Genomic DNA, 27,833 nt, shown 5'->3' with positions numbered 1-27,833 from the left:
ACCTGGAAGAGGGCCCTCCCCAGAACCTGAACAGGCTGGCACCTTGACCTTGGACTTCCAGCCTCCAGAACTGTGAGAAACAAATTTCTATTGTTTATAAGCTACCCAGTCTATGGAACTTTGTTATTGCAGCCCGAACTAAGACATCCCTAAAGAATGGATTTTGTGATACTCTGTCTCCTATCCTAGAAGGAAGTTGGGCTTGCGATCCTCAGCATCCTAGGCACAAACTCAGGGCTCCCTGGCCTGGTTATAAAGAGAGGTCTGGAAAAAATCCTCCTCCTTTGTGGGTGGTGGGTGACACTGGTCTCTCACTTGATGTGACTGAATCCAAAATCTTCTAGGATATCATGCTGCCAGAACCTCAGCAATACCCAACACAGCAGAAAGCCTGTCACTGGCGGAGACATTACTCAATAGTCTATAAAGCCCCTTTCCCTACATTGTCTGAGTCTCTAAACACCCTGTGAGGTGGGCAGACAGGGATGACTATACTCTTTTACAAGAAGAGATCTAACGTTTAGAAAGTTTGAGAGACTTGTCGCAGGTCCGCCAGCCAGTCACTTATGGAGCTGGGCCTGGAAAACTCTTATGACTGACTGCTGGCTTTTCTCTCACTGCTCAGGCCTGTCCAGGGCTATGAGACACTCATGAGGCTGCCCCTTCCTAGGCAGAGGGGCTCTCTGTCACCTGAGCTCATTCCAATGACTGGCTGCCAGCCAGCTTCTCGCACAACTTTGCCAGCCCAGATGAAGATGAGGATGACATACTGTCATTCTAAACAGACTAAACCAATTGACATACACAGATTAAACCAACACAAAAGGCCTTTCTTCAAAACCCTATATTCTGTTTGGCTAGGTATCAAATAACCAGTTCTCCGCTATGTGCTGGGCTGTGCTAAGGGCTTCTCTCAAATGATCAGACCTAAGAACTTGAAAGAGAGGAACGGTTGGCAATGGGGCTAGATTCTCAGGAGTGAACTGTTGGAACATGCGACTCCGAAATGAGGACCCTCTTGTGATGGTTATGTAGTCAGCTGCCTTCTGGGTTTTGAGTGCCTGCAAATCTGGTCTTACATTTTTGAAACAACTGCTATCATCTATAATATATTTATAATGTTAATCCTTGGTATGACCTGAATAGTTTTTCCCAACAGTTAAATTTAAAGAAGAAAAAAAGGAAAGTGGAGGTAGGCTACTGAGTAGTTCTAAGTATGGTCTAGAAATGCAATTGGCCTGGGGAGTTTGCAGATTTCACATCTGTGAAATGACAACTGCTGTACTCACTTCAAAGATCCCAAGGAGAGTGGCTAGGAAGGCCTATGGAGACTCTATCATGTTATGTAAATGGAAAACAGCCCAATTCTCCTCACCCAGAAGGCCCCCTTCCTCCAACTGTGACCACCTGGAATGCAGCCAAGAACCAGGAAGTGAGCAGGCAGACCGCTGAGCAGACAAATCAGTTCATTCATCAAAAATCTACTGAGCATCTACTCTGGCCAAGTGCTGTGTTAGGCTCGGGGAGCAGGGTAGTGAATGAGTCAGACACACCCCTGCCCTCATAGAGTGCCCAGTCTTTCCACAAAACCGATGTCAATTATTCACAGCAAAGTTCTGCAAGCTCCGACTCAGTCTACCAATTCACATTTCAGAAGCAAGTCTAACAAAGTGGACTGGAATCAGCAAATTTGGAGACTGCTGGAGATAGGTAAACTGACAACAGGAAGAAGCATCAGCTGACACGAATAAGTGACGGGTGGGAATTAAAATTATTTCAAGAAGAAATAAGAATTCAGAAAGTTGCCTGGAACCATTTAGTATATAAATGGTTGGTCTTGAGTGCATTAATGTACTGTAGTACAATATCATATTATAACCCCTTACCTTTTCTTAGTACTCTACACTTTAAAAATTTGCTTCACATACATGATAATCCTCCTGTACCTGATATTATAGTAGGTATTCATTTCTTAAGGCATCAAAAAATATATAATATATTAAGTATAATTTAAGTTTAAGAAGACAGGAGACTGTAATATTTAAAAAATGAACACAAGTAGTTAATGTTTTTGGGTTTTTTTTTTAACATCTTTATTGGAGTATAATTGCTTTACAATGGTGTGTTAGTTTCTGCTTTATAACAAAGTGAATCAGTTATACATATACATATGTCCCCATATCTCTTCCCTCTTGCGTCTCCCTCTCTCCCACCCTCTCTATCCCATCCCTCTAGGCGGTCACAAAGCACTGAGCTGATCTCCCTGTGCTACGCGGCTGCTTCCCACTAGCTATCTATTTTACTAGTTTGGTGGTGTATATATGTCCATGCCACTCTCTCACTTTATCCCAGCTTACCCTTCGCCCTCCCCATATTCTCAAGTCCATTGACACAGACCTACTAGAGAATGGAGTTAATGTTAAATAAACATCATGTTTTAAAGGTAAGTTTGGTCTTCTGCAAAATTCACTTATATGGGAACAGCTCATTCCCTGACCATACCAAAACCATGACACTAAATAATAGAAATAAAGTAGAAAAAGGTTCTGTGGCAGTTTCTTGCCCCTCTCCAAATCCATCTATCCATCCATCCCTCCAAGCATCTTAGACACAACCATGGTGTCCTATAGTAAAATCTCTCTCTCTCTAGAACTCACCTAATTCAAGGAAACAAAACAGAAAATGGTCATGTTCTGTCTTACCTACTTATACTCTGTGAATCCTGCTGATTTTGCTAAGATCTAAGAGTGATCCTGAATTTCCCCCTTATTTAGGAGAAAGCTTTGCATTTTGTTTTATTTTTATTAGTTTTTTTTTTTTTTCTCAGAATGCCCTCTGGCAAGCTTCTAACTACTTACGTCACTGGGACTCCAACCCCATGTCTGCCATGCACCAGAAGACAGAACCACACACATGGCCTGCCTGGCTCCAGATGCACGAGCAGTTGTTTAGGCAAAGACAGGCAGATGTGAATCTCCAGTTTTCAACACTCTTAAGACTATAAGCTCCATGGGAACAGGGGTTATGTCCCTTTTATTCACTGCTGTATCCCCAGCATCTGGCATAGTGTCTAGCACAGTGCCTGACAAATTATAGGTACTCAATAACCATCTGGGAAATGAATGAATGAGGACTGAGCTTTGGTTTCCAAACCTGACTCCAGGGGCCTATACCTTCCGCACCAGAGCCCTGGGTCTACTCTTCCCAGCGCCTTCAAGGTCCTCAGAGACACTGTCTTTGGACCTACAAGAACAGCTGACTGAGTACCTCAGCCAGCACCCTGTCCAATCCAACAGCCTCTTGGCACAAAGGTGCGGAGAGTAGGGCTAGGTGGGGCAGGGGCAGCGTCTTTCAGCAAGACTTGTGAGCTGGTCGGTCAAGCCTAAGGCCAAACCACCTCCATCGGCCAGGGTGGTAGGGTGAGTGGAATACGGGTCAGACAGAAATGTATACAAATAGTTAAATCTCACCAAGGCAAATTCTTTATGCTGAGGAATTCCTGTTTTGCTTTTTTCCATTTCTTGTCAGAGACAAGGTGTCCTCAACAAAGGGGCAAAAATAGGCGTCTAGACATCTAAATTCATTATAAGAGACAGCCAAAAGAGTCTGTAAATCATTGGAACAAAGAATATTTTTCTAGCAGAGCAGAAACAAAGTAGTTGTTGCATTCCTCCCCGCAAAACTGGTCCTGCTACAATGCTGAAGTGAAGAGGTAGCAGCCGCAGTGGCCCGGCCGGTGCACAAGCCTCTCTATCCACATCGCTCTTGACAAGTCTCATCACACCTGAAGCCCAGGCCCAGGAGAGGAACAATATGACAGGAGGGGCCTTGAGGCCAGTGACCTCTATGAATCATATAAAGAAATGGCATGCCCCAAACACACACACACACCTTGTTTCTCTAATCTCATGCCTTGGGGGTAGAGTAGGGAGGGTGTTGAAGTCGCTTTATTTAAATACCACATGAGAAAAATTTTAAGAGTCTGTCCACATACATAATCAAATCAAATTCAGAGCAGAGAAACACAAAGATTCCCTTGGCTAGCACTGCAAACAAATTCCTCTCCTCCCAAGCTTGCTTCTGCCATAAGATAGATTTCTAGGCTGAGATTAAATGCAGAGATCTTGGCAGACTGTGTGGGAGGCAGGCCCTTTAAGCACTAGCCTTCTTGCTGGTGGTCCCAGGGATTCACTGCTGTCTAGCGCCAGCAGAGGGTCAAGGAGGAAAGAAAGAGGAGGAAGAAGGGAAGGAGGGAGGAAAGCAGCCAGGGGCACGAGGAGAGGCTAAAGCCAGTAGTTGGGGGCTTGGCCTCTCAGAGGCTTTGGAAACCAGGTGATCCTACAGAAACGAGGGCTTTCTTCATGTAGCAAAGGGTGAGTGGCTGTCCTGCAGTGCCCCTCCAGGGAAACTGGGTGAGAAGGCCCCTGAGCTGTGTTCCCTGCTTCCTATGGGTGACAGGCTGTGTGCTGAGTACCACTAGCAGAGGGGGTGCAAAGGAGGCTTCTGGGCAGGCCTCCCCCTCAAATGCCGTTCTGCTCCTGCAGGCGAGAATGATGCTTCAGAACCAGGGGCATCAGGTCCCAGTCCTAGGGCTCCAGTGTGGAAGTCCTGATGCCTGTCTTCCCACCCTCCACATACTGGAATGGACTTTCAGACATAGGCTGAACATATCATCCTGCTGCTCTCCTCATCATCTCCTAGAGGATAAATCCCGAATTCTCAGCCCCACACATAGGTCTCTTCATGACCTGGGCCTGGCCTGCTTCTTCACTCTTAGCTCTTATTCTTTCCACTACCTCCTAAGCTCCAGCCAGAATGAACAGTTTGCAGTTCGTAAACCTTCCCAGGCTATTTTACATCTCAGTATCTTTGCTCATGGTCTTTCCTGTGCCTAGAATGTCTTTCCTACCTTGCTACCTGGTAAGTATCTATTCCACTGTCAGATATCAGCTCAAGCACCACCTCCACTGTGAAATATTTCTAAGAGGAAGCTCTAGCACCGATCCAGGTTTGTTTACTGTCTGTCTCTCCCTTTTCTCCTAGAATGTCAGCAACTTGAGAGCAGGGGCTTAGTCTGTTTTGTTTCTCTCTGTCTCCTGGGTGTCTAGAACAGTGCCTGGACCATTGCAGGCACTCGTTAAATGTTTGTGGAAGGAATGAGCCTCAGCACTGACCGCATTGCTCCTAGGCTGTGGGTTCCACAAGGACAAGATCTGGGTTGTATTCATTTCTTTATCTCCCGGCGCTTGGTTTGAGATGGGGTGGGCATTTAGCAGAAGCTGATAAATGAGAGAAGGAATGAGTGATGAATGCTCATATGGACAGAAAGCTCATGATATGGGGCACTTCCCCAAGAATAAGTCACCTCCAGCCTTCTGTTCCATGTTAGAGCTTCTTTTTACTTCTTTCATGTTGTCTATTTTGTGAGAAGAGTTACCTTTTAAATGAAGCATGTTTTAAATTCCCTTCAAACACATCTTGTAGCACAAGAAGTGTGGGCTAGATTCTCTTAAAAACTTGGCTAACCCTAAAAGTCACAGATTCTATAATTTGTCAGGGACTATACCCATACGTGTTTTTTCTGTTTTAATTTATGTTTGAGAAAGAACTTTGTCTAAAGAGCACAAACCTTGGAAATGATACAGACTCACTGTACCATCATACATTTGAGCGACTACTTTATTTTGGATTTTTTGTTTATTTGCATTACCTGTGTCCCATCTACCACAAGGTGGGGGGAGGGGAGAAGAGAGAAGGCTGGTCACAAAAAGTCCTAGATAATGTGTCAGGAGGCCTGGCTCCAGGGACTTGAGCAAGTCCTTCTCTTGTCTGGCAATGAGGGGAGTTGGACTAGATGATCTCTGAAGGTCTGTGAACTTGCAGAAATAATATAATCCTGTGCTACGAGCATTCACACACATAACCACCTTTTGCTGACTATACCTGCACAGATATTACATTTAAATATGGTAAAAAAAATAGTTTAGAACATATTTTTCTTAGGAATGAATGAAAAGTCTTCACACAAAATATGCTATCTCCACATTCTCAACTATTCTGATTTTCTAATCTAGCTTCTTTAAGAAAAGAGAACTTATAATTACACACACACAAACACACGAGTACTGGCAAGATTATGTCCATTACAGACTAACAGGACATGTGTGTGGGGGGTTGGGAGGTGGGTAGGTAGATGGACAGTATTTAATAATGCCCTAAAATACAAATATTCCAAGTGGGCTCTGGACGTTTCCTGTGAGGAGAACTTGGGTCAAACCTTCCTCACCATGGAGCCTTTGGGTGGTGTGAGAACAACAGCAGGGTTAATAAATGCAGAGCACAGCCTGATGGATTTTCTGGTCACATCCTAACAGCAGCCAGAGAGCATGGATGCATTCCATGGAGCATTTATGGGCTCACTAGCACCAGTCTATGACAATTTTATTTAATCATAAAAATATAATAGTAGTCAAATCTTTTTGTAGTTTCAGTTTACTGCTTTCTCAAGTGAAATAAATGGTCTCTCAGATTTCTTTTACTTTCATCTCTCTGCTCTAAGTACAGTAGGATAAGGTTCCAATTAAGGCCCATTAAATGTTCACGTTGATTCATGTGAGGCATTTTCCAGTTTCTTTTCCTAACACAATCTCAGTGTACCTCTGAGTTATCTCTGTGGTGTGTTTTCAGTTTAGCCGTTGCCCATATAGAAGAGAATTATTCGGGTGTGAGGTCTCCCTTCCTATTTCTGCAGCCCAAAATGGTGAGTAGAGATTCTCCTTCATTGCATTCCAGACAAGCATATGTTTATCACCTGTCAGGTACATCCAGATGAACTACACATGCCCCTTGGGAAGGGGAGCTGGCAGCTGGCCAGAGCAGACTGACCCTCCCAGCCTCTCTTCGCAGCTGTGCTGGAGCAGCACGGTGAGTGGCAGCCCAGAGACCCCTACAGGGGGACCTCCTGGTGCTTCTATATCTTTTGCGTCCACGGAGACACATAGAGTTCTCTTCAGTTTCTCAACAGACGGGGACACACGCTCTGATGACAGAGATGGCCTAGCTAAGGTGATATCAAGTGTCAGAGCTGACTGAGTGGATACTCCAGGGATTTTCCCACTAAGAGCAGGGAATGTGGAGGCTGACAACGATAATTTCAATAACATCACAGTCAACACTTGCTCCCAGCCAGGCAATGTGCTAACACTATGCGCATGATCAAATTTAATCTACACAACAACCCTATGAGGTGTTATCAATGTCATCCCCACTTTATAGGTGAGGAAACTGGCACCAGGAATGTAAGGGGTTTGACCAGGATCACAGAGCTAGTAAGTGGTATAGTTGTGACCATAACATAGGTCACCTGGCTCCAGAGCCCATGTTCCTCTCATCATGCTACAGAAACATACTACCAACTCCTTAAAACAGAGACCAGCCCACGGCTACCATGACAGAACTCCTGCACACTAGGGTCTCTGACGAGGTGTGCAGCATCTGACGGCAGACCAAAGGTGCATAATCCCAAAGGAATTACATACACATGAAGAGATTTAAGAAAAATATTTTAAAATCCCCTCAGGAAACTTGCTATTAAATGAATGATATGGTGATTTGGGGGTCTTTAAGTGTAAATTTTCCCACAGTGTGTGCTTTCAGAGTGAGGCATACTTGCCAAAAAGCCTTTTTTTTTTTAACCAAATCATAACAAGTCAGTGTAGATTTGCTGTGACAATGCCACCAACTTGATAAGCAAATACCCCAAAGATATCCACTCTCATAGCTGAGAGTCAAGTAAACTTGGGGCCTACGTAATAAGGATGACATTTAACCTTCACAACAATCCTGTGAGTTAGGACTTCTTGGCTCTATGTTACAGGTGGGGAAAGCGACACTCAGGGTAACCTGCCCAAGTTCATCACTCAAGTGAGAGGAGGGGCTAGGATGTGAACCTAAGTCTGCCTCCAAAGCTTTCTCTCACACACCGCTGTTTTCTCAAATGCAGGATTTGCCAAACCTTAAGCACAGTGGTTTCCTTTGGATCTCAGAACTACTGGCTCCAGCAAAAGCAAAACTAAGAAGTTTCTTTTAGAATAAATTCAAAGATAAATAACTTATAGTGCCAAAGAAATGGCTCTTAAATTTTTAGCTAAAAGTCAGTTCAGGAGGTTTGGTCACTAAAACAGAAGTGCTGTATCCTTCAAAATCTGGGGCCATTTTATCCTTTTCTGCAGTATTATGCCTAAGAAGAGATGTATTATCTCAACATCCAATAATTCATTCAACAAATATTAAGTAATTACTATGTGCCAGGCACTGCTGTAGGCACTGCAGACAAAGGCTCTGTTCTCAAGATACTAACATTCTAGCGGGATGGGGTGGGAGCGGGGAGACAGGCAAAATAAATAAATGTCAAGGGCGGGTAATAAGTATATGAATAAAAATAGAGCAAGGTAAAGGGGAAACAGTAACCATGGGGCTGATACACTATTTTAGATACTGTGGTCATGATAACATGACATCTGAGAAAAAAACCTTTGAAACTCCCCCACCTCCCAAACCATGCTGATTTCTGAGGGAAAAGATTCCCAGGTAGAAAACAGCAAGAACAAAGGTTTGACATGAGAGGTGTGTTTGTAGAAGAGCAAGGAGACCAGCATGGCTACAGTGGAGTACTTGCGATTACTGCAATTAGAAATGAAGATTATTAAATTCAAGTACTTATGTTGGTCTGGACATGACTTCCCACTTCACCTTAGAATTATATATTTGTCCTCCATCAGAGCTGGAAGGGCCCTTGGGAGTACCCAGCCTAACTCTGGGTAAAGCCCAGAGAAGGGCAGTGACTTGCCCAGCATCACACAGCTGTACAGCTGTGAAAGGACCCAGCTGTCCTGACTGCTGCACTAGTATTTGTTCCTTGGTGCTGGGCTTTTTGTGACTGATGAGGATCTTATGTAAGATTTCCTACCTCAGGAGAGGTATTTTCTCTGTGATTACAGATTAAGTCTTTATAGTCTATCTCAGTGATTTATTAAAAAGGTCCCTCTATGACCAAACACCAAGGCAGGACCAGAAAAAATTAGATTTACCACTGCTCATGAGTTAAACTTGGACAAAATATTCCTTCTGGCCTCATTTTCCACCCCATTAGAAGATTTCCAAGTGAGCAAAGGATGACTGAGGATTGTGCACACACCTGACCTGGCAGTAGGGTTCAGCTCTGGACCTTGTTCACAGGATCAGGGTTTGGGCACCTGGGGAATAGGGTGCTGACAGTTTATTGCTTGGTTTCCCCTTGTGCGTTTTCTGCTGCTCTGCCCAGTCTTGGGATGGAGCTCAGAAGGAGATGATTAACTTCATGGCATCTTGCAGCTAAACTAAGCCCTCACAATGACCCTACTCATGCTCTTGGTCTCACTTCCACTGCTGAAGGAGCTTAGTGGGTTCCCAACTTTTTATAGGAGAGTGGAGATGAAACTATGGTTAGCTTTCAGTTTTGAAGTTTCAGTGTTAGATTTCCTGACAGCAGTTATTTTACTGGAGTGTTCTGAATCTGAGTTCCCCAAAAATGAGAAACTGAGAAGACTGGTGAAGGAAGGATAGTTTACCTGTACAATCGTGTTTTTTTCCGATCACTATGCCAGAATTATGAATTCAGCCTACTGCTGAATCAGGTGTATTATTTAGTGCCATAAAGATGATGGTAACAGGGCCATCAGGGATAGCAACAGCTGCCTTTCTTGAGCATTCACTATGAGTCAGGGCCTTTATTGTCTCACTTAATTCACACAACAATGTGGGAAGTAGTGGTATTATGTCCTCCATTTCACAGATGAGGAAACCGAAGCTCACAGTTCAGTAACTTGACCAAACCAAGGTCACAGTGCTAGGAAAGAACAGAACACGGATTTCAAAGCCAGCTGCCTTCAGAGCCTATGGTCTATGTCACGGAGGTGTGACATCTGACTTTTAGTACTATCAGAGATGAAGTTCAAAACCTCAACTGCTGACTGACTCAAGACGTGAATCCATTCAGGTGCCACCTTAACTATCGCTGTATCAGCCACAAGCAGGGGGATCCGTGGGATTATTCGTGAGCCATGAATTAGGACACAATCCTGTACAAAGGGGGAGAGGAGTGTTCCTTTCTCAGTTAAGTGCTACAAGTATACCTGGCCAATGTTAGTCTTGGGTGGTGAAGGCTTCCGTCTGAGAGCTCAGTGAAGGCTCCCTTGCGGAGGCTGCCATTTACTCCAGCTGATTCCCTGGCAAGGCAACCAGGTCAAGGAGGGAGCTCCTTATAACCTCTCAGGTAGTTTTTGGAGTTAAAAGGTACTTGGTACGAGCTCATGGTACTTCAAACTACCCTTGTGTTAGAAAAGAGAGATGAGGACACCAAAGAGATGAGGGAAGTAAAAGGCATCTTTTATTTGGATTCTGTGACATTGGTGACTTTTAATATAAGCAGCCAAAACTGCTAACTGGCAAATTTCTCCATTCTAATATCAGCCAGGTCACTCACTAGAAGTCTTAGAATAAATCTTTAGGCAGGGGACTTCTCTGGTGGCGCAGTGGTTAAGAATCCGCCTGCCAATGCAGGGGACACAGGTTCGATCCCTGGTCCGGGAAGATCCCACATGCCGCGGAGCAGCTAAGCCCATGAGCCACAACTACTGAGCCTGCGCTCTACAGCCTGCGAGCCACAACTACTGAGCCCACAGGTCACAACTGCTGAAGCTCGTGTGCTTAGAGCCCATGCTCTGCAACAAGAGAAGCCACCGCAATGAGAAGCCCACGCACCGCAACGAAAAGTAGCCCCTGCTCACCGCAACTAGAGAAAGCCCGCGTGCAGCAACGAAGACCCAATGCAGCCAAAAATAAATAAATCAATACTTTAAAAAAAATCTTTAGGCAGAAGTTATTTCTAATTAGGAAATTTATTGTTCTACTTTTGGGAAAACCCCATAGTTTTCTTTGGTGCTGTAATATTGAGAGTAACTCCAAAATGGTTATACCGTTGAAGTTCTTCGGCCCTTCCTTAGACATGATACATTTTTATTTTGTGAAAGGAACTGTATCTGTCACACAAAGAAAGAAAATACAGAAAGCTGACGTTTGTGTGACAGCTAGAGAATAAGCTGCCAACACTGGAAGAACAGAAAGGCCTTGAATGCTGGAGTTTCCACTTTGAGCCCACCATAGCAGACTCCATTCTTGGACTTGGATGGGGCTGGGGGAGTTTACCAAATGGGTGTGACCTAGGACCATCTGCCTTCGAGAAAAACAAAGAGTAAAGTAAGAATGTGTGAGCAGGAATTAGGCCACCTCTGAAAGTTCTAAAGGCTACAACGGAGCTCTGGAAAACCGCCACTCTTAAAACACAACTCTGTGTCCCTCACTTGTAGATGGTATACAACTGGGAAACTGCCCTGTTTTTTGTTTGCAGGGAAACATCTGAGGTGAGTACAACGGATACATTTTAGGACCGTTTAGTCAATTAACATTTGGATTGTCTTATTAAGCCATCAAACTACAAAAGACTTGGAAAGCGCATGTCACACAGCTCAGGCAGAATCTAGTTTCAAGAGCTTCACTGTCCAGCTTACTCGCAGGTTCTGATCTCCCCAGACACATTCAGGAACCTTTGGTGCAGTGCCGAGAAGATGATTACATGATCTGCATGACTCTCTACAGAGAAGCTGATGGGGGGAGGGTGGGCCAACGGGATCCTTCCTCCTTTCAACTATCACAGGAGACTCGGCTCTGATAGCTGGAATCTATGGGGTCTTTCCAAATGAAAAAGTCAGTCACTAACTACAATGAATATGCAAAGGTGCTTATTCCCAATACAGTAATATGCAGGCAGTCAAATCATCTGTCATTCAAGTTAATTTAATTATCAGACCACATTTAATTATTCAATATAAAATGTAAATAAAGTGAAGGTCTGACAGCCCATACTAATTATGTTCATTATAATAATTAAATGGGAAGGAACGTAGAGTCATGAAAGTACCGTAAAAGACAAGGAAGCTTTTGATTAAAAAAAACATTTTAATTAGAAACTGCAGCCCTATAGGAAACAGATGATTGGTTCTATCAAGGATGGGGCATTACTTTTATTATCCAGGTTTCTCTTCTAAAGTCATCTTTAGTATCATGGGGCTCAGTCCTTCCAGTTAATAGACTAAATGGTGGCAAATAAAAAGTGCCAATCCTTTATGCAAAGCAGTTTCCTAATAAAACAGCCTTAGGCTGCAGCAGGAGTTCAGGATCTCCTGTCTTATAAAGACACAAGGTGGAAATAAAGAATCCTCTGTGGACAAACAGGCGCTGCAAATTAACATGACTTCTGCCTAATGATACGGAAAGATGAAATGAATTGAGCATCATAATTTCTCCTCTGAAATTTCTCTGATTTAAAGAAAGTGGCATGAGGTTAAATAAATTCACTTTCACAAGAACAGAAGTGAGGTGGAAAGGGCACTAACTGGACTGCCAATCAGGAGGTTGGGCTCTGCCAGTTCTTGCTTGGCAATTCCTTTTCCTTCTCTGAGCCTCGGTGTCTCCATCTACAGTATGAGGGAGCCGGACTACGTATCTCAGGGCCCTTCCAGGATGAAGGCTCCATGAAACTGTGATTGAAACTGGAATGAGAGCTTAAAACTGCACTTCCATATCCCTCAGCAAATGCTCACTTGGCAAATTACTGGGTTTTGGAGGGAGCAGAAAGGGGATTTAGAATGCAAATAAACAATCAACTTTTTAGTTACAGAAAACTCCCCAGTTCTACTGGGATATGAGCAGTTATCATTCAGTAAGCTTGAGGCTATTTCCCCTACCCTTCCCTTGCCATGCAGCCTGATGGGCGTGGAGCCCAGCCACGGATGGTGAGCATGGCTGTTTGGTGCAGGTGAAACGACTGTGGCTAGAGACGGCATCACACAGCAAGGACAATGACATCTCACCTGTAAGTCTCTGCTTGTGAGTGTCTGCCAATGGACCCCCTGTATTAAGATAGGAGAACCAAGGTATATTCAGCTTTTAAGGATGAGCTGCCATGGAGTGGGCAAGCAGCTCATGAAGCCATCTGGTACTGAAAGAATCTGGAGTAGGGCAAGGAGGATCTAAAAAACCACAATATGTCTCCATAAGATCAGAATGCTCGTCTGTGGTTCTAATCTCAGCCTTTAAAATATCACAGACTCACAGAGCTCAAAGGAGAGATGATCTAGGACAATTCTAGATCATCCTAGATCATCATTTAAAAAAAAAAAAAAAAAGGGTTTCCCTGGTGGCGCAGTGGTTGGGAATCTGCCTGCCAATGCAGGGGACATGGGTTCGAGCCCTGGTCCGGGAAGATCCCACATGCTGTGGAGCAACTAAGCCCGTGAGCCACAACTACTGAGCCCGTGTGCTGCAACTACTGAAGCCCATGCACCTAGAGCCCATGCTCCGCAACAAGAGAAGCCACCACAACGAGAAGCCCACACACCGCAACGAAGACCCAACACAGCCAAAAGTAAATAAATAAATAAATTTATAAAAAAAAAAACAAACAACAACAAAAAAACACAACTTTTTTTTGGTGGTAAAATATGGATAACATATAATTTACCATTTTAACCATTTTTAAGCCTACCATTCTCAATGGCATTAAGTACATTCACAATATTGTGCAACCATCACCACTATCCATTTCCAGAACCAAGCTATTGGGTTGGCCAAAAGGTTTGTTTGTTTTTTTCCATAAGATGGCTCTAGTAGCGCTTAGTTGTCTTTAACTTCATTCGAAACAATTTTGTTAGATTGTATTGTGACAGCTGTCATATCAGAGTGCATTAAAAAAAAAATTATCAAAATTGGGGGATTTTTGTATAGTCATTTTAATATTGAAGATGGAAGGAAAAAAGCAACATTTTCGGCATATTATGTTTTATTATTTCAAGAAAGGTAAAAACGCAACTGAAACACACAAAAAAGATTTGTGCGGTGTATGGAGAATGTGCTGTGACTGATCAAACGTGTCAAAAGTGGTCTGTGAAGTTTCGTGCTGGAGATTTCTCGCTGGACGATGCTCCACAGTCGGGTAGACCAGTTGAAGTTGATAGCGATCAAATCGAGACATTCATTGAAAACAATCAACCACACGGGAGATAGCCAACATACTCAAAATATCCAAATCAAGCGCTGAAAATCATTTGCACCAGCTTGGTTATGTTCATCGCTTTGATGTTTGGGTTCCACATAAGTTATGGGAAAAAAACCTTCTTGACCATATTTCCACATGCGATTCTCTACTTAAACATAACGAAAACGTTCTGTTTTTAAAACAAATTGTGATGGGCGATGAAAAGTGGATACTGTACAATAATATGGAACAGAAGAGATCGTGGGACAAGCGAAATGAACCACCACCAACCACACCAAAGGCTGGTCTTCATCCAAAGAAGGTGATGTTGTGTATATGGTGAAATTGGAAGGGAGTCCTCTATTATGAGCTCCTTCTGGAACACTAAACGATTAATTCCAGCAAGTACTGTTCCCAATTAGACCAACTGAAAGCAGCACTCGACGAAAAGTATCCGGAATTAGTCTACAGAAAACGCATAAGATTCTATCAGGATAACGCAAGACTGCATGTTTCTTTGATGACCAGGCAAAAACTGTTACAGCTTGGCTGTGAAGTTCTGATTCATCCACCTTATTCACCAGACATTGCACCTTCGTATTTCCATTTATTTCGGTCTTTACAAAATTCTCTTAATGGAAAAAATTTCAATTTCCTGGAAGACTGTAAAAGGCACCTGGAACAGTTCTTTGCTCAAAAAGATAAAAAGTTTTGGGAAGATGGAATTATGAAGTTGCCTGAAAAATGGCAGAAGGTAGTGGAACAAAACAGTGAATACATTGTTCAATAAAGCTCCTGGTGAAAACGAAAAATGTGTCTTAGTTTTACCTTAAAACCGAAGGAACTTTTTGGCCAATCCAATTCCTTTTTGTATGGTCAAAAATGCTCAAGCCTCAAGAGGGAAAATGATTTATCTAAGATCCCGCAGCTAGTGGCAGAGCTGAGGTTAGAACTCAGGCCTTCTATTTGCTAGATTAGGGTCCATTTTGTGCTCATAAAACACACTCATTTACACTTTCCCAGGATCTTTATGCGTCTTCCCCGCGTAAGGCGCACAGATATGTCCCAGAAGCATTCAGAGTTGCAGAATGGCAGCTTCTCAGTGTACTGTCTAGGTAAATGGGCATCATCTTCTAAACCCTCCACCCCTGCCCAAGAAATACTTCAGAGATCACTGGTAGAATGGGCCGGTGATACATCTAATTTTCTTAAGCAATGTGAAATGAGAAGAACACTGAGCTGGGCTTTGCAAGACCTGCGTTCTAGTCCTGGTATTTTAGCAATTCTTTATGTCATTTCAGGGGGCTTATTTCACCTCTCTGAGTCCCGATTCTTCACCTGTCTGTGAGGTGGGAGTAATGCCTCTGCCTACAGCCTCAATGAAGTGCTAATGAGGTCCAAGAGACCACAGATGGGGCAAGCAGTATAAAGAATTCTACAAATACCAGAGGTTATGCTTTAGAAAAGCATCTCTCCATAAGGTGCAATGTCTCAGTGTTTGACAATTACTCTCATTTCTATCAATTTCTGATTTCTTCTCTACTTTTTGTCATATTCTTTCTTTTCACAGATTGTTACATTTCAGCAATTGCCTGAGGACTGAACTGACTTCTCTGACCTTCTACCTTCCACCAAATCAGAAGTGGATGTCCAGTTAGGATTCAGTCCCTCTGGGAGGCAAGGTGTCGAGAAAGGAGGTCTGGCTTTTTTTACTTTTCTAATTTCTTCCTCTCAACAATTACCTCTAAACCCCACAGCTTCTTCCCCAACTGAGAAGCCATAGGGTCTCTGTCTCCTCCTTGTATTGCTTACTGCTCTCTCTGCCCATTTAATCTGCTTTCTTCCTGTCCCAACATGCCCAGTCATTACTTTGCCATCAGGTCCACGTCAGTTCTAACATGCCATTTCCAAATACCAGTTCCCCCGACCCCATTTCTCATTGACTCTGGTGAGCCCAGAGATACTTAGAGTGTGTGTTTTATCTATAGGAGAGGATTAGTCTGTGATCTGGCATCAGCAGAAAATCTCTCTGAAATCCTACACAGTTCTGAGTTCAGTAAATTCATCACAACAGAGTTGGTTTAAGCAAAGAGTTTCAACCATCCCTAAACATGGGTGTGCTGAAGAAACTGAACTTTTTGCTGTAGAACTGTACAGCAAAATATTATCACACACACAAATTACTTACCTCTTTATAAGTGCAGTAGATAGTGTCATGATAAATGGTAAACGACTTAACAGGAAATTGTGAGGTAAACCATGGGCTGTCTACACAAGATAAAGCCACTCAGCCATTAAAAACTGTATTCACAAAGAAGGATTATGATATAATGTTAAGTGTATAAAGCAGGATAGGAGTGTATATACCATATGACCTCAGCTATATAAAAATATTCATAGAGGGCTAGGGAGTGGGTGAAGTGAATGAAGGTGGTCAAAAGGTACAAACTTCCAGTTATAAGGTAAATAAGTTCTGGTGATGTAATGTACAGCATGGTGACTGAAGTTAACAATACTGTATTGTATATTTGAAAGCTGCTGAGAGTAGATCTTAAAAGTTCTCATCACAAGGAAAAAAATTTTAACTACGTGAGGTGATGGCTAACTAAATTTACTGTGCTAATCATTTTGCAACATATAAATATATCAAATCTTCACACTGTACACACTTAAAAATAATACAGTGTTACATGTTAATTATATCTCAATAATATTAACTGGCAAAAATATTCACAGAAAAGAGACTGTAAGGAACCTGCCAAAATGGTAACAGTGACTATCTCAACAGTGAGATCAGGAATCTCAACAGTGAGATCAGTGATTCCTCCTCCTTCTTTACACTTGCCTATCTTTTTCATGATGAGTAAGAAACACTTTTGTAATCAGAAAAATAAAAACAAACTTTTAGAGGGAAATGAAGTGCAATTTAGTAGGTCAAATGGATACACATGAAGAAAAGAAAACCACACAGGAGATTTTGCTCAACTTTCCTTCCTTGAGTAGCTTGTAAGAGACTTGTGAACCTGCTGGGCTTAGTCCGCGGAAAGGACAAAGCATCAGTACCTGAGAGAGCACTGCGTGAGTGCTCCCGTGGCGGGAGGTGAGAAAGATCTACCCTTCTGGCAACGAGGTCTGCGAAAGGGGAATTTTTCTACGTATGACGCTTCTTCTGGCAAGGGTCCACATTTTCTACATTTTAATCATGGACATCTTTCTAGAATGGACTTCATATTCCTCAGCCTTCTTAAAGGGAATGCACAGAACATACATTTTGCCTCCATGCTCACTCAGGGTCCACACGGGGGGCATCAACAATCATCCAGGGAAATAAAATACAGGGCTTAGTGTCCCTTTGAAACCAGATAGCTACAATTTTTTTTTCTTTTCTTTTTTGGCCGTGCCACGCGGCATGCAGGATCTTAGTTCCCTGACCAGCGATCAAACCAACGCCCCCTGCAGCGGAAGCGCAGAGTCTTAACCGCTGGACAGCCAGGGAAGTCCCAGATGGCTACAACTTCTGAGGTCTTGTCTTGTGTTTTTCTATCCTCTTTCTTCTTATCAGATAGGCAGTTTCAGCTCTTAGTGTGTAGGTTCTCACCTTGTATTTGGCTCTGGCACTACAGCTATCTCCTGCCCTTCTTCCGCCCTGGTCTAGTTTACTGCAGGCTAATTAACCTAGTAAGCACACTTATTAGAGAGTTGCCTAAAATAAAAATTAGTAAGCTTAGAGTGAGGGTTAAGGGTTGTTCATAGGCCTTTTTCTCAGCTATAATCCACATAATTAAGGTTGCTGAATATGAGGCTTTAGATAAATGAGGTAGTCAGGAATTACAATTTGATATGTTAGTTACGCCATAACTCTGTTTTTAAAAATAAAGATTACAACCTAAATGGGAAAAGAATTTGAAAAAGAATAGATACGTGTATATGTATAACACTTTGCTGTACAACTGAAACGATCATAACATTGTTTATCAACTATACTCTAATATAAAATAAAAGGTTAAAAAAAGATAAAGTACTTTATTATTGTTATTTTTAAAATAAAATCTGTAACACAGATTTCCCAACTTTTTAAAGCAACAGAACCCTATTTACAAATGAAATCTTGCTCAGAAACCAAATAATCAAAACAGTTAAAAGCAAAACTACTCTGGGTGATTCAAGGGGGTAAGGCCCAAGCCTTGCCTTCTCAGGCTCCCCTCCAGCACCATCTGGCACCCTCTTAAGCACCTAGGCAGAAGCCAAAGACCAAGAGCAGTTTCATAAAGCACCAGACTAATGCTATAATATTTGCAAAGTGACCCAAGTTGAAAGATGTAATCTATTTCATTAAAACAACAACAAAAAAATATGAATAAAGCATCAGGATCTACGTGGTAAGGGAGTAGATGCTTCTGTGTGGCTTAAGAAGAATATTTTATTAAAAATATCTTATTTTTATAGCTTTAAGAGGAAGTCCTAGTGCTGGTCTAGTGCTGATCAAATCTCTTTGGAGAGAAGTCAGAGGCATATCCCTGGAGCCTGGTTAAAGGGCCCCACACAGGACAGATGGGTTCCAGCAGGCTAGCCTGCCTTTTCTCACTCCAATACCTCACACTCTCAGTGCTGGGGAAGCAGTCTGAGGAACTTTTCCTGTGCCTCTTACCTGGTTATCTGGGTGGTTGACAGTGAAGTAGCCCACACAGACGATGACCTCATGAAGGAGGCTTTCACAGGAGACGTGGCTGCAGTGGCCCAGTAGGGAGCTGGCGATGTGCCGGAATGCAAGGGACAAGCCCTCTGCCCCTACAATAGACTAACAAAGACAAGGAGCAGTTAGAACTCCCCAGCCCAGGGACAGCCAGGGCTGCAAATCACAGAACACACCTGGGCCCTGTGCACCTTCTGCCATGATGCCAGAAAAGCATATGAAATTTCTAGAGCACTGTGCTTAACAGTTCAGTTCAGGGATTCCTGCTCCAATAAACGACCATAATAAATGCAATGTTTAAACTGGAAAAAAAAAAAAAAAAAACGACAGAAAATAAAGCATAGCGGACCAAATGCCTGTACTACGTGGATCAAGACACTATTCACCTAAAGCACGGGTATTTATCCCATTTTTAACGAGGTGTTTTTTTTCTCATTGCACAGTCTCACTGTAGAAAATTTGGAAAAATATAATACTAAAATTCACCTGTAAATCTACCATTTAGCTAACTTTCAATACTTTTTTTTTTTTTTTCTGAAGGAGAAAATATTTTCTTGTATGCAGGGATAAAAACACAATTCTAATTATTTACTTATGTTCAAATAGAAAAGAAATATAAATAACAATTAGTTATTATTCAAATAGCTCTAGAGCTCCCAAAGTAATGTAAAAAACCCAACAACCTCCCCCCACCCCCCAAAAAAACCACAAAAAACAAACCATGAAGCCCCCTCAGCTATGAGGCTTCTGGGATCCTTTCTTGAGACAGTCAAAGGGCTGTTGGTGGTGGGCGACGCGGGAGGAGAGCCCGAGTCTGTCTGTGCAGCCTGAAGCGTCTATTTAATAAACATGTCAAACAGACAGAGCGACAGGAGGGCAAAGGGGAGAGGCGAGGCCCACAGAATGCACTCGCAGCCCACACTGGAATGAAGCACCACTGCCAGCCTGTGGGAAAAGGCAGTGTTTTAAACTCATCTCTTGATTTGAGGTCTTGGCTGGCTTGAACCAGGTCAGATACGTTGCAGCTTGGAAGTTTCAATGAATTCACTCTGCCTAACAGCCAGGGAAACACAGTCTTTTTAATAAATATTGTTGAAACAAAATTACTACTAAATTTTAAGAGTGCCTTCTGTCTCCGTTTCATTGCACTGAGACAAAATGTTTTTCAAGCCCCAAAGAGACTTCAGGAGGGCCCTGCTCCTTTAAATCAAGTAGTGACACCTTCTCAGCTCAGCCCTTATTTAATTAGTTGTGTCCAGCTTGCTGTGACCCAGTGCCCTCTGTTTAACCTTCACTGATAAGAGCAGGTCAAGGGGCATGTAAGTTTGAATATAGAAATTAAACCAATTTTTCAAGGAAACTATATTTCCTTTTTAGCCAGAATTAATTGCCAAGTCAGTACATTGATTTGTTTCTTGAGACCACCTTCAATTGTAAAAACTGTCAAAGTATATGCACTATACAATATCTGGGATCTCAAGGCCATCTGTGCCAATATGAATTCAGAGTGAAATCAGACTCTTTGCTGAAGGGAGAAAAAGATTTTGACAGCCTTATTAGTATATAATGAAATGGAACCAGTTAAGAAAATATTCTAATGGATAACCTTTTGTTACTACTATGCGATGAGTTCTCACACAAAACAATCACGTAGGTTTATGGCTTCAAAGAAGGGTGCAGAAGCACTGGGAATGCTGCATTCGAAACCTAACCTTTTGATTCAACATCTGCAAGATGGTTTGGGTAAATTCTTCACCTTCAGAATATGAGTCAGTCCACATCTCCTGAGGGCCTACTATGTGCTAGCTAGCACAGTGCCTTTATGTAATCTCATTTAAACCTCAGACTTGTGAGGTAAGTGTTTTTAATCTCTATTTTACAAATGAGAAACTCAGTCTTAAGGATTCAAATGACTTGTCTAAGGTCATACAACTTGGTAGTATGATGGCTCAAAGTCAGGTCAGTCTGACTCTAGACCCAGAGGTCTTGATGAGGATGCTTCTCCATAACAGCTCTACAGAGATGCATTCTTTTTTTTAAAATTTTATGTATTTATTTATTTATTTATGGCTGTGTTGGGTCTTCGTTTCTGCGCGAGGGCTTTCTCTAGTTGCGGCAAGTGGGAGCCACTCTTCATCGCGGTGCGCGGGCCTCTCACTATCGCGGCCTCTCCTGTTGCGGAGCACAGGCTCCAGACGTGCAGGCTCAGCAATTGTGGCTCACGGGCCTAGTCGCTCCGCGGCATGTGGGATCTTCCCAGACCAGGGCTCGAACCCGTGTCCCCTGCATTGGCAGGCAGATTCTCAACCACTGCGCCACCAGGGAAGCCCCGCGATGCATTCTTGTGATGCACTGGGACTCAAACCGTCAACATGTCTTACACTGTCTTGTCTAACTCTTCAGAGGGTCAGACCATTTATCTCATTTCAATTTTCTTCTTCAGTTCCTTCAATCCTCTCAGGCAATTCATAAATTGTTTCCCAGATTTTTTCTGAGCTCAGACCCATACTGTACCTAAAATCTGTTTTCCTGTGCTTTATAAACATAGTTCCTGAAATCTCACTTTTGACAAGTAGTTTTAATGAACTAGAATATGAGTTTCTCTGACCATATCTATCATAAAAATAATACTTTTCTCCTAAACTCACCCATTGCTTTACAATGCAAATATTGTGTATTTGTATGCTATTTACTTGAACATTGCATGCTTGATCAGATGTCTACCTACACCAATGATGTCTATGTGGTCAGATGCTTTGCTTTAGCTTGCTCAACAGAGTGCAGTGGTTAGTTAAAAAAAATGACTATAAATCTTTGACAGTCCTCCCATTGAGAGACGGGGCCTATGTCTTCTCCTCTTGAATCTGGAAGGCTTATGACTGATTTAACCAATAGAGGATGGCTGATATGTAACGATATGACTTCTGAGGCCAGGTCATAAAAAAGCCATGCAGCTTCCGTTGGTTCTCCTGGAGCAGTTGTTTTCCAGAAGCTTCCTCTCAGGAAACTCCTACTGAGAACCCAGACACCACGATGTTTTGAGAAGCCCAAGTCACATAGAGAAGCCATATGTAGAGTCTCTGGCCAATAGTCCTTGATGAACCTAGTCTTTGAGTAATCAATCCCAGGCATAAAACGTGAAAGTGAAGGAGCCTCCAGATAATTTCAGCTCCCAGATATTTGAGTCAATTTGCCCCTCTTCTCCATACCCCGCAACCCCAGTCATTCGAGCCCCTCAGCTGAAGCCCTACATCATGGAGTAGTGACAAGCTACCTCCACTGTGAAAAGCCCTGCCTGAATTCTAGATCCACAGAATCTGTGATCATAACGGTTGTTGTTTACCCCACTAAGTTTGTTTGTTTTTCAAATGTATAAAAGTAACTGGAACAGTAAGGTAATCATTGGTAGGTGTATTAAAGGACCTGATGCTAGAAATTCTAGGTATCTGGGTCCCTGCACACACTGATGAAGCATAAGAGAAAAACATGTGCTCGACTTTGGGCACCAAAAGGATGGCAGCCAGGAGGAAGGTCCCTGAAGGCTTTCCTGGCCCACGCACTGGTTAAGGGGAAAAAGATACCTGGGAACAATGTCTGGGGAGAGGATGAGAAGTAGTGATGGCAAAATTGACTAAAATAAGACAGGAGAGTCAGAACAGAGAACAGGAAAAGAAGAAAAAGCAGGAAAGAATTAAGAGAAATACGGAGTAACAGGAAGGACAGAGAAGAAAGAAGCAAAAGAAGTGTTAGGAACCAGCCACAAAAGGACATTCCCCTGGGGAGGTGGGCATCTCACTCTAAGAATGGCTCGAACTCTCGAGTCACCTTGGTGTTTCTCCTGGGGTTGTGGCAAAAGAGGCTCAGGTAGGGAATATATTCTGGGCTCGATACGGCAAGGAGCTGCAGAGGAGAAATCGTGGTTTCATCTTAGTTGGGCATGAAGGGCTCCAGAAATAGATTTTTGAATTTTCTAACATTATTGGCCATTGTGCCTAAAGGTCATGAGGGAGCAGGGCTGGTTGGAGTTCAGTGGTTCTTTTGAGTAAGGTTGCACAGGCTGTGAGTTCATGGAGGGCTGGGGGTAGGGCAGGGACCTGGGGCTCCCTGACACTCAGAGTGACTGATGGAATGAATGGCTGACTTAATGTAAATGCTTGTGTGTGTGTATGATGTGGCGACCCCTGAAGCAGTATAAATCCTGGTCAGAAGACCCATAAACCAGGAGCTCAGGAACATTTTTAGGTATTTGCTTTTCATAATCCCTGGTAACAGAAGAAATCACTCTAGTTGGACCTAGCTGATGGGTAGCCTGCTGGTCTCCATATTCTGAGGGCATAAAATTAGCGTATCTTGATTTCTAAGCTGTTTCCAGACAGAACACAATGGGGTTGGGTCTTCATAAAACACAAATGTTACGTTCAACCCAGAGGCAAGAACCATTGGCATTCTCTGGAGCAGGTAACCTCTTGTTCTAGGTGTGGCTGTAAACTCTCAGAACTTTACAGACTGTGTAGCTACCGCCTAAGGCTAGTTCAAGTGTTCTGAAAACTGAAAAGCATTAACCCTAAGGAAGAAATTTCTGTTCTTATGATGGATAAACTAACTCTACAGAGTTGAAAGATATTCAATCCAATGACACGACTTACTAATTTCCAGTTGTGAAGAGAATGACAGGAAGACAAGAACTGCACATTTGTCACCAGCTACAAAACAGAGGTGTTTCTTCCATCTTGCAATGGCCAAAGACCACAATTTTCATACATTTGTATCTCTATAACCTTTTTCCCTTTGAGCAAAGCAATTCAACTAAATTATGGGTTCATTATCTGCCAAGTTTGTTCCTTTTTTAATGAAATCACTTGACAGTTAATACACTGAAAGAGAAAGTCTACTCCTTGGGGCTTGCTCTGTTCCAAAGGTTCAGTGTTTTTGAAAATTAAATTTCCTATATGAAAAACAATCTGTTTCTAAGCTGACAGTCTGGTGTTATAACATAAAGCAATTTTTCTTTAGCTATAAAAACTTAATATTTATAGGGGTTTGCACATTTAACTACACATGCACTTTATGTTGGATACAAGTCAGTTAAATCATTCATAGACAGTCATATCAATCAAAACAATTTACCTAATTTTGGTTGTGTTTATATAAGAAATCATTACTTTCCTTAATATTTAAATGTTTATGGTATGATAATGTCTTTTCTAAAGAAATCAAGACAGAAGATTTATAAGTAGCAGAATGGCATAGGCTTGGGGCCATGGGTACCAGTCCTGGCTCAGCCATGTGTAACCCTGGGAAATTACTTAACTGCCAGCTTTTCCACCTGTAAAATGGGTATAATAATATTTTGTAGGGTAGTCATGAGAATAAATAAGAAAGCATATGCAAAGCACCTAATCCAGTTCCTAGAATACAGTAGCTTAATAAATAGTATGTATTATTATTCCCTGTATTGTAGCTTATTCCTTATGCCCCAATCCAGGAGAAGAACCTCTCATCATATCTATACAAAATTATTAACTCTTGGCTGGTTAACCAATTCCTGGTACCTGAAAAGCAGGCAGATCAAGAGCTGCAAAGCTGTTGAAGAAACGTAAACTCTGAATGGCCACTTGGACTGTGTTCTGAGCGTAACTCTCCTTGGGACTAGAAGTGCCGGGGTCCGAGATTGTGCCATGGAAGAGGACACAGTAGAGCATATGCAGAACTCCAGCCAGGTCTGTGGCCTGAAGAGCAGCTGTCAGTCCTGTGGGATCTTGGCGATTATTGTCAAATATGCTGTGTGACCTGATAAAGAAACATTCAACTTTTTAAGAGAAATCTACTTAAAGGATGTTAGCATTTTTATAGGTCAAATGGAACATGACAAGCAGACCGTTAAAAGCAAACCATGTGAGTGGTGTAGTAAGGTAACAAGAAACCTCAAGGAGTAAGTGCAGCCCTTCCCCCACCAAGTGCACTGCGGCCTGCCCTTTTCTCCGGCTGAGAGGCCGGGCTGCTGCAGCAGTGGCAACTGAGTACTCTGCAGCCAGGCTGAGGCTGCTACCACCCTCTGCAGCCTAGATAGCTCCACTTTGTTTAGATTCCAGGCCTGGTGGAACTGGACAGAGTCCATGAGAGCTGTTGGGACTCAGAAATCAAAACACCATGGCTTCCTTTCTGGATACACAAGGGAATCTTCTCAGGGGAGGCAGTTACCGGGAAAGCACGAGGCCTCAAAAACCCAGTAGTGTGTTGGTATACCGTGACAGGGAGACACTTCAACCGCTTTTGAAGGCACAGTTCCATCATCAAGGAGTATTGGCAGGACAGGTTGTAGGGGCCAGACTCCCAAGAACAAGCTAGTGCTGGATTAGCTTTGTACAAATCACCTTGAAGTTAGCTTAGCAATTGTGGCAGGCAGTATGGATGAGCAAGAAGCAATGGCAGTGGCAAATGAATTCCTCAAATCAATAGGAAAGGAAGGGTTTGCTAAATCCACCTCACTCTGGAACTCAGGTATACGTGAAGCATCTAGCGATCAAGAGCCTACAATTTTAGTAAATGTGGCTGCTAAGCATTCATTCACCCTTTTTGCCCCTAGAAACCATACCCAGGTTTCTCTCCCCTTCCCACAGCCAACATGCTTCAGGTGGGGCCCCATTCCTATTCACTCTGGCTCAAGGGTATGTAGGCCTAAGGTAAGAGGAACATGGAGGGAGATTCTTGTGCTGACATGCCTGGAAAGAAGCCCTCACTTTTTCTCCACAGGTTTGAATCTGAAATGTAAGGTCTGTAGCTGCTGCAGCTATTTGTTCTAACCACTGCACAAATCCTCAGGTCTCTGGGCTGTTCCAAGTGGGTCAGTCACCTTCCTTCATGGGACACAGCTTTTTCTCAGGAAGGGAAGTTACAAGGCCCTGCTCAGTGTCTCCCTTTAACCTGGTATGATCTGCACAAAACTGAGCAGAAGTGTCTTTATGTTTCTGCCACAGGATGATGCCCTTCCCTATTTTTAACACTAATATAGGTCCCTCCCATTCCTTTTTCTGTTGTTGTTATTGTTCCTTTCAGCTGGAATCTAGAATGGGAGAGAGGCATTAAAGATCTATGCTTATCTCATAAACTTGCCCAGAAGCACTGAAGAGATGCCACTAAGTAAATATGAATTCGCAAGTGCTGGCTGGCAAGTTTCTAGTATCTTGTCTAGTTTTCTAATCTATGACTTTTTTAAGGGATTATATTATTCATTCTAATTTGTTAGTTTCATCAAAGTATAGTTTTATTCGTAACCATGGTAAGCATTTATTTCCTGAATGTGCACTATTTCTGATAGTCTAAGAACGTGGGATGACACTTGTTCTCTTCTCAAGAAAGCAGGTCTTATGAAATACTATCATCTCATTTGCATGGCAGGACCTGCTAAGTACATTCACATCTTCTACCCCGCCTCATTTGTAGTTCTTCATAGTTGGTAGAGAAGGTATTGTTCTCCTCACTTCACACATGACGCAACCGAAACCCTCAGAGATTCAGTGAGATGTTTTAGGTCATAAACATTTGTCAGTGGCAAAGGCAGGGGTACTACCAAGAACTTTTGACTCTTTAAAGGCAGGGCTTTGTCCAAAGACCAAAACATCCAGGCCAAACAGGAGGTGACCTCTTCTTTTGTCTCCATGCCTTTTCTTAAATCAAATCTCGGGGTTAACTGAACACTGTTAAACAAAGTACACAGAGGTTGTAATGTAATCCTGATCATCACGAAGAGACCCTTTCTGTCATATGGGACTCAGTAAAAACAAAAGTTAAGAAATTATATTTATTTGCTTATAGGCACATCTGAACCTTTACACAAACTGTTAGCTAATGTCAGTTCAGTTCACCCTTCCTTCCTTCCTTCCATTATAGCCATGAGAGTTAGGGGTCAGACCCTGACTAAAGACGTGAGTAGAGATTAATGTGTCTGAGTTTATTATATAGATTCCAAAAAGGGGTCTGTGTTTGTTTAACAATGACTGCCTTTTAGCACCAATGACAAGTCAGAAGACATTTCTCCCTAAAGCTAATTTCTAATAGGCTTTCAGAACCTTGGGGATGAGTGACATCACTGCTGGTGACAACATTTTTTCTTCTTTGTGATTCAGAATGGTGACCTCCCCTTTACTGCCTGTGTTGCTTTTAAACTGATTATTAGCATATTCAAATGCAGATATTCAGGAATATAGCTTTATTATTTAGAACACTTTGTAACAGTTAATCTTTGCAAGCATTTATGAAATGACATGAATTCACTGCTATTACTTCTTTAAAAGAATAAATTTAAAAAAACCCAGCAAGTGAAGATCATCAGAATAGTTCCTCTTCTCTCCACCCCACCCTATTTAGGAAAATACTAAACTATAAAATAACATAACTCAGGATCTTTTGCAATATTCTTCTGATGAAATAAAAATGTTGATTCAGAAAAATCAATGAAATTAGCATTCAAGAACTCAGATGTGGAAATGGTTCAAAATGTATATTAATATTGCTTTGTGGAAAAGACAATTAATTTTAAAGTGAGCCTACAGAATATACAGGGTGGAGGGGAGGGGAGAGAGCTTGTCTGCTGCATTTGGCTTCCACAGGACTAATGTAGACCTGAAGGGACTTTAGAAAATGTTTACTTTTGATTTAGTCTGAAATACGGATAATTTGTCCTTGAACAGGCCACTGGCTCCTGTTGGTCTTAAGTGTCAGCTATAATCACTTTAAGCCTAAATGTTTATAATAAAAAAGTAAAAGGCCTTATTCATATCAGGCACAGGTTATAAAGTTTTCTTTTTCTTTTTTTTAATAAATTTATTTATTTATTTATTTTTGGCTGCGTTGGGTCTTTGTTGCTGTGCGTGTGGGCTTTCTCTAGTTGTGGCGAGCGGGGGCTACCCTTTGTTGCGGCGCATGGGCTTCTCATTGTGGTGGCTTCTTGTTGCAGAGCATGGGCTCTAGGCGCGCGGGCTTCAGCAGTTGTGGCACAAAGGCTCAGTA

At 42.5% G+C, this 27,833-nt stretch overlaps 1 protein-coding gene and 1 long non-coding RNA gene across 11 annotated transcripts in view; both read right to left on the bottom strand.

Annotated features, from left to right (window-relative positions):
- The window catches only part of SCAPER (S-phase cyclin A associated protein in the ER), a 467,951-nt gene that overhangs the window by 13,548 nt on the left and 426,570 nt on the right, over window positions 1-27,833 (bottom strand). For 9 of the 10 annotated variants that reach the window (XM_082452595.1, XM_082452600.1, XM_082452599.1 and 6 more), the window contains 2 exons: window positions 24,377-24,614; window positions 18,780-18,929 (listed from right to left, as the gene is read on the bottom strand). In XM_082452595.1, coding sequence (XP_082308721.1) covers window positions 18,780-18,929; window positions 24,377-24,614 — 388 coding nt within the window. Of the gene's footprint in view, window positions 1-18,779; window positions 18,930-24,376; window positions 24,615-27,833 lie in introns of those variants that run through there. The other variant, XM_082452603.1, reaches the window with a different exon arrangement.
- On the bottom strand, window positions 10,405-18,773 carry LOC309656375. The gene is made up of 2 exons (XR_014261310.1): window positions 12,969-18,773; window positions 10,405-11,786 (listed from the first exon to the last, which is right to left on the bottom strand). It is a non-coding gene; the product is annotated as an uncharacterized lncRNA (long non-coding RNA).

Source organism: Balaenoptera physalus (genome assembly GCF_965194825.1).
Source record: "Balaenoptera physalus genome assembly, chromosome: 2".
Lineage (NCBI taxonomy): Eukaryota > Metazoa > Chordata > Mammalia > Artiodactyla > Balaenopteridae > Balaenoptera > Balaenoptera physalus.
Note: the sequence above shows the minus strand (reverse complement) of the source record. Positions and strands in the feature narration are given on the sequence as shown.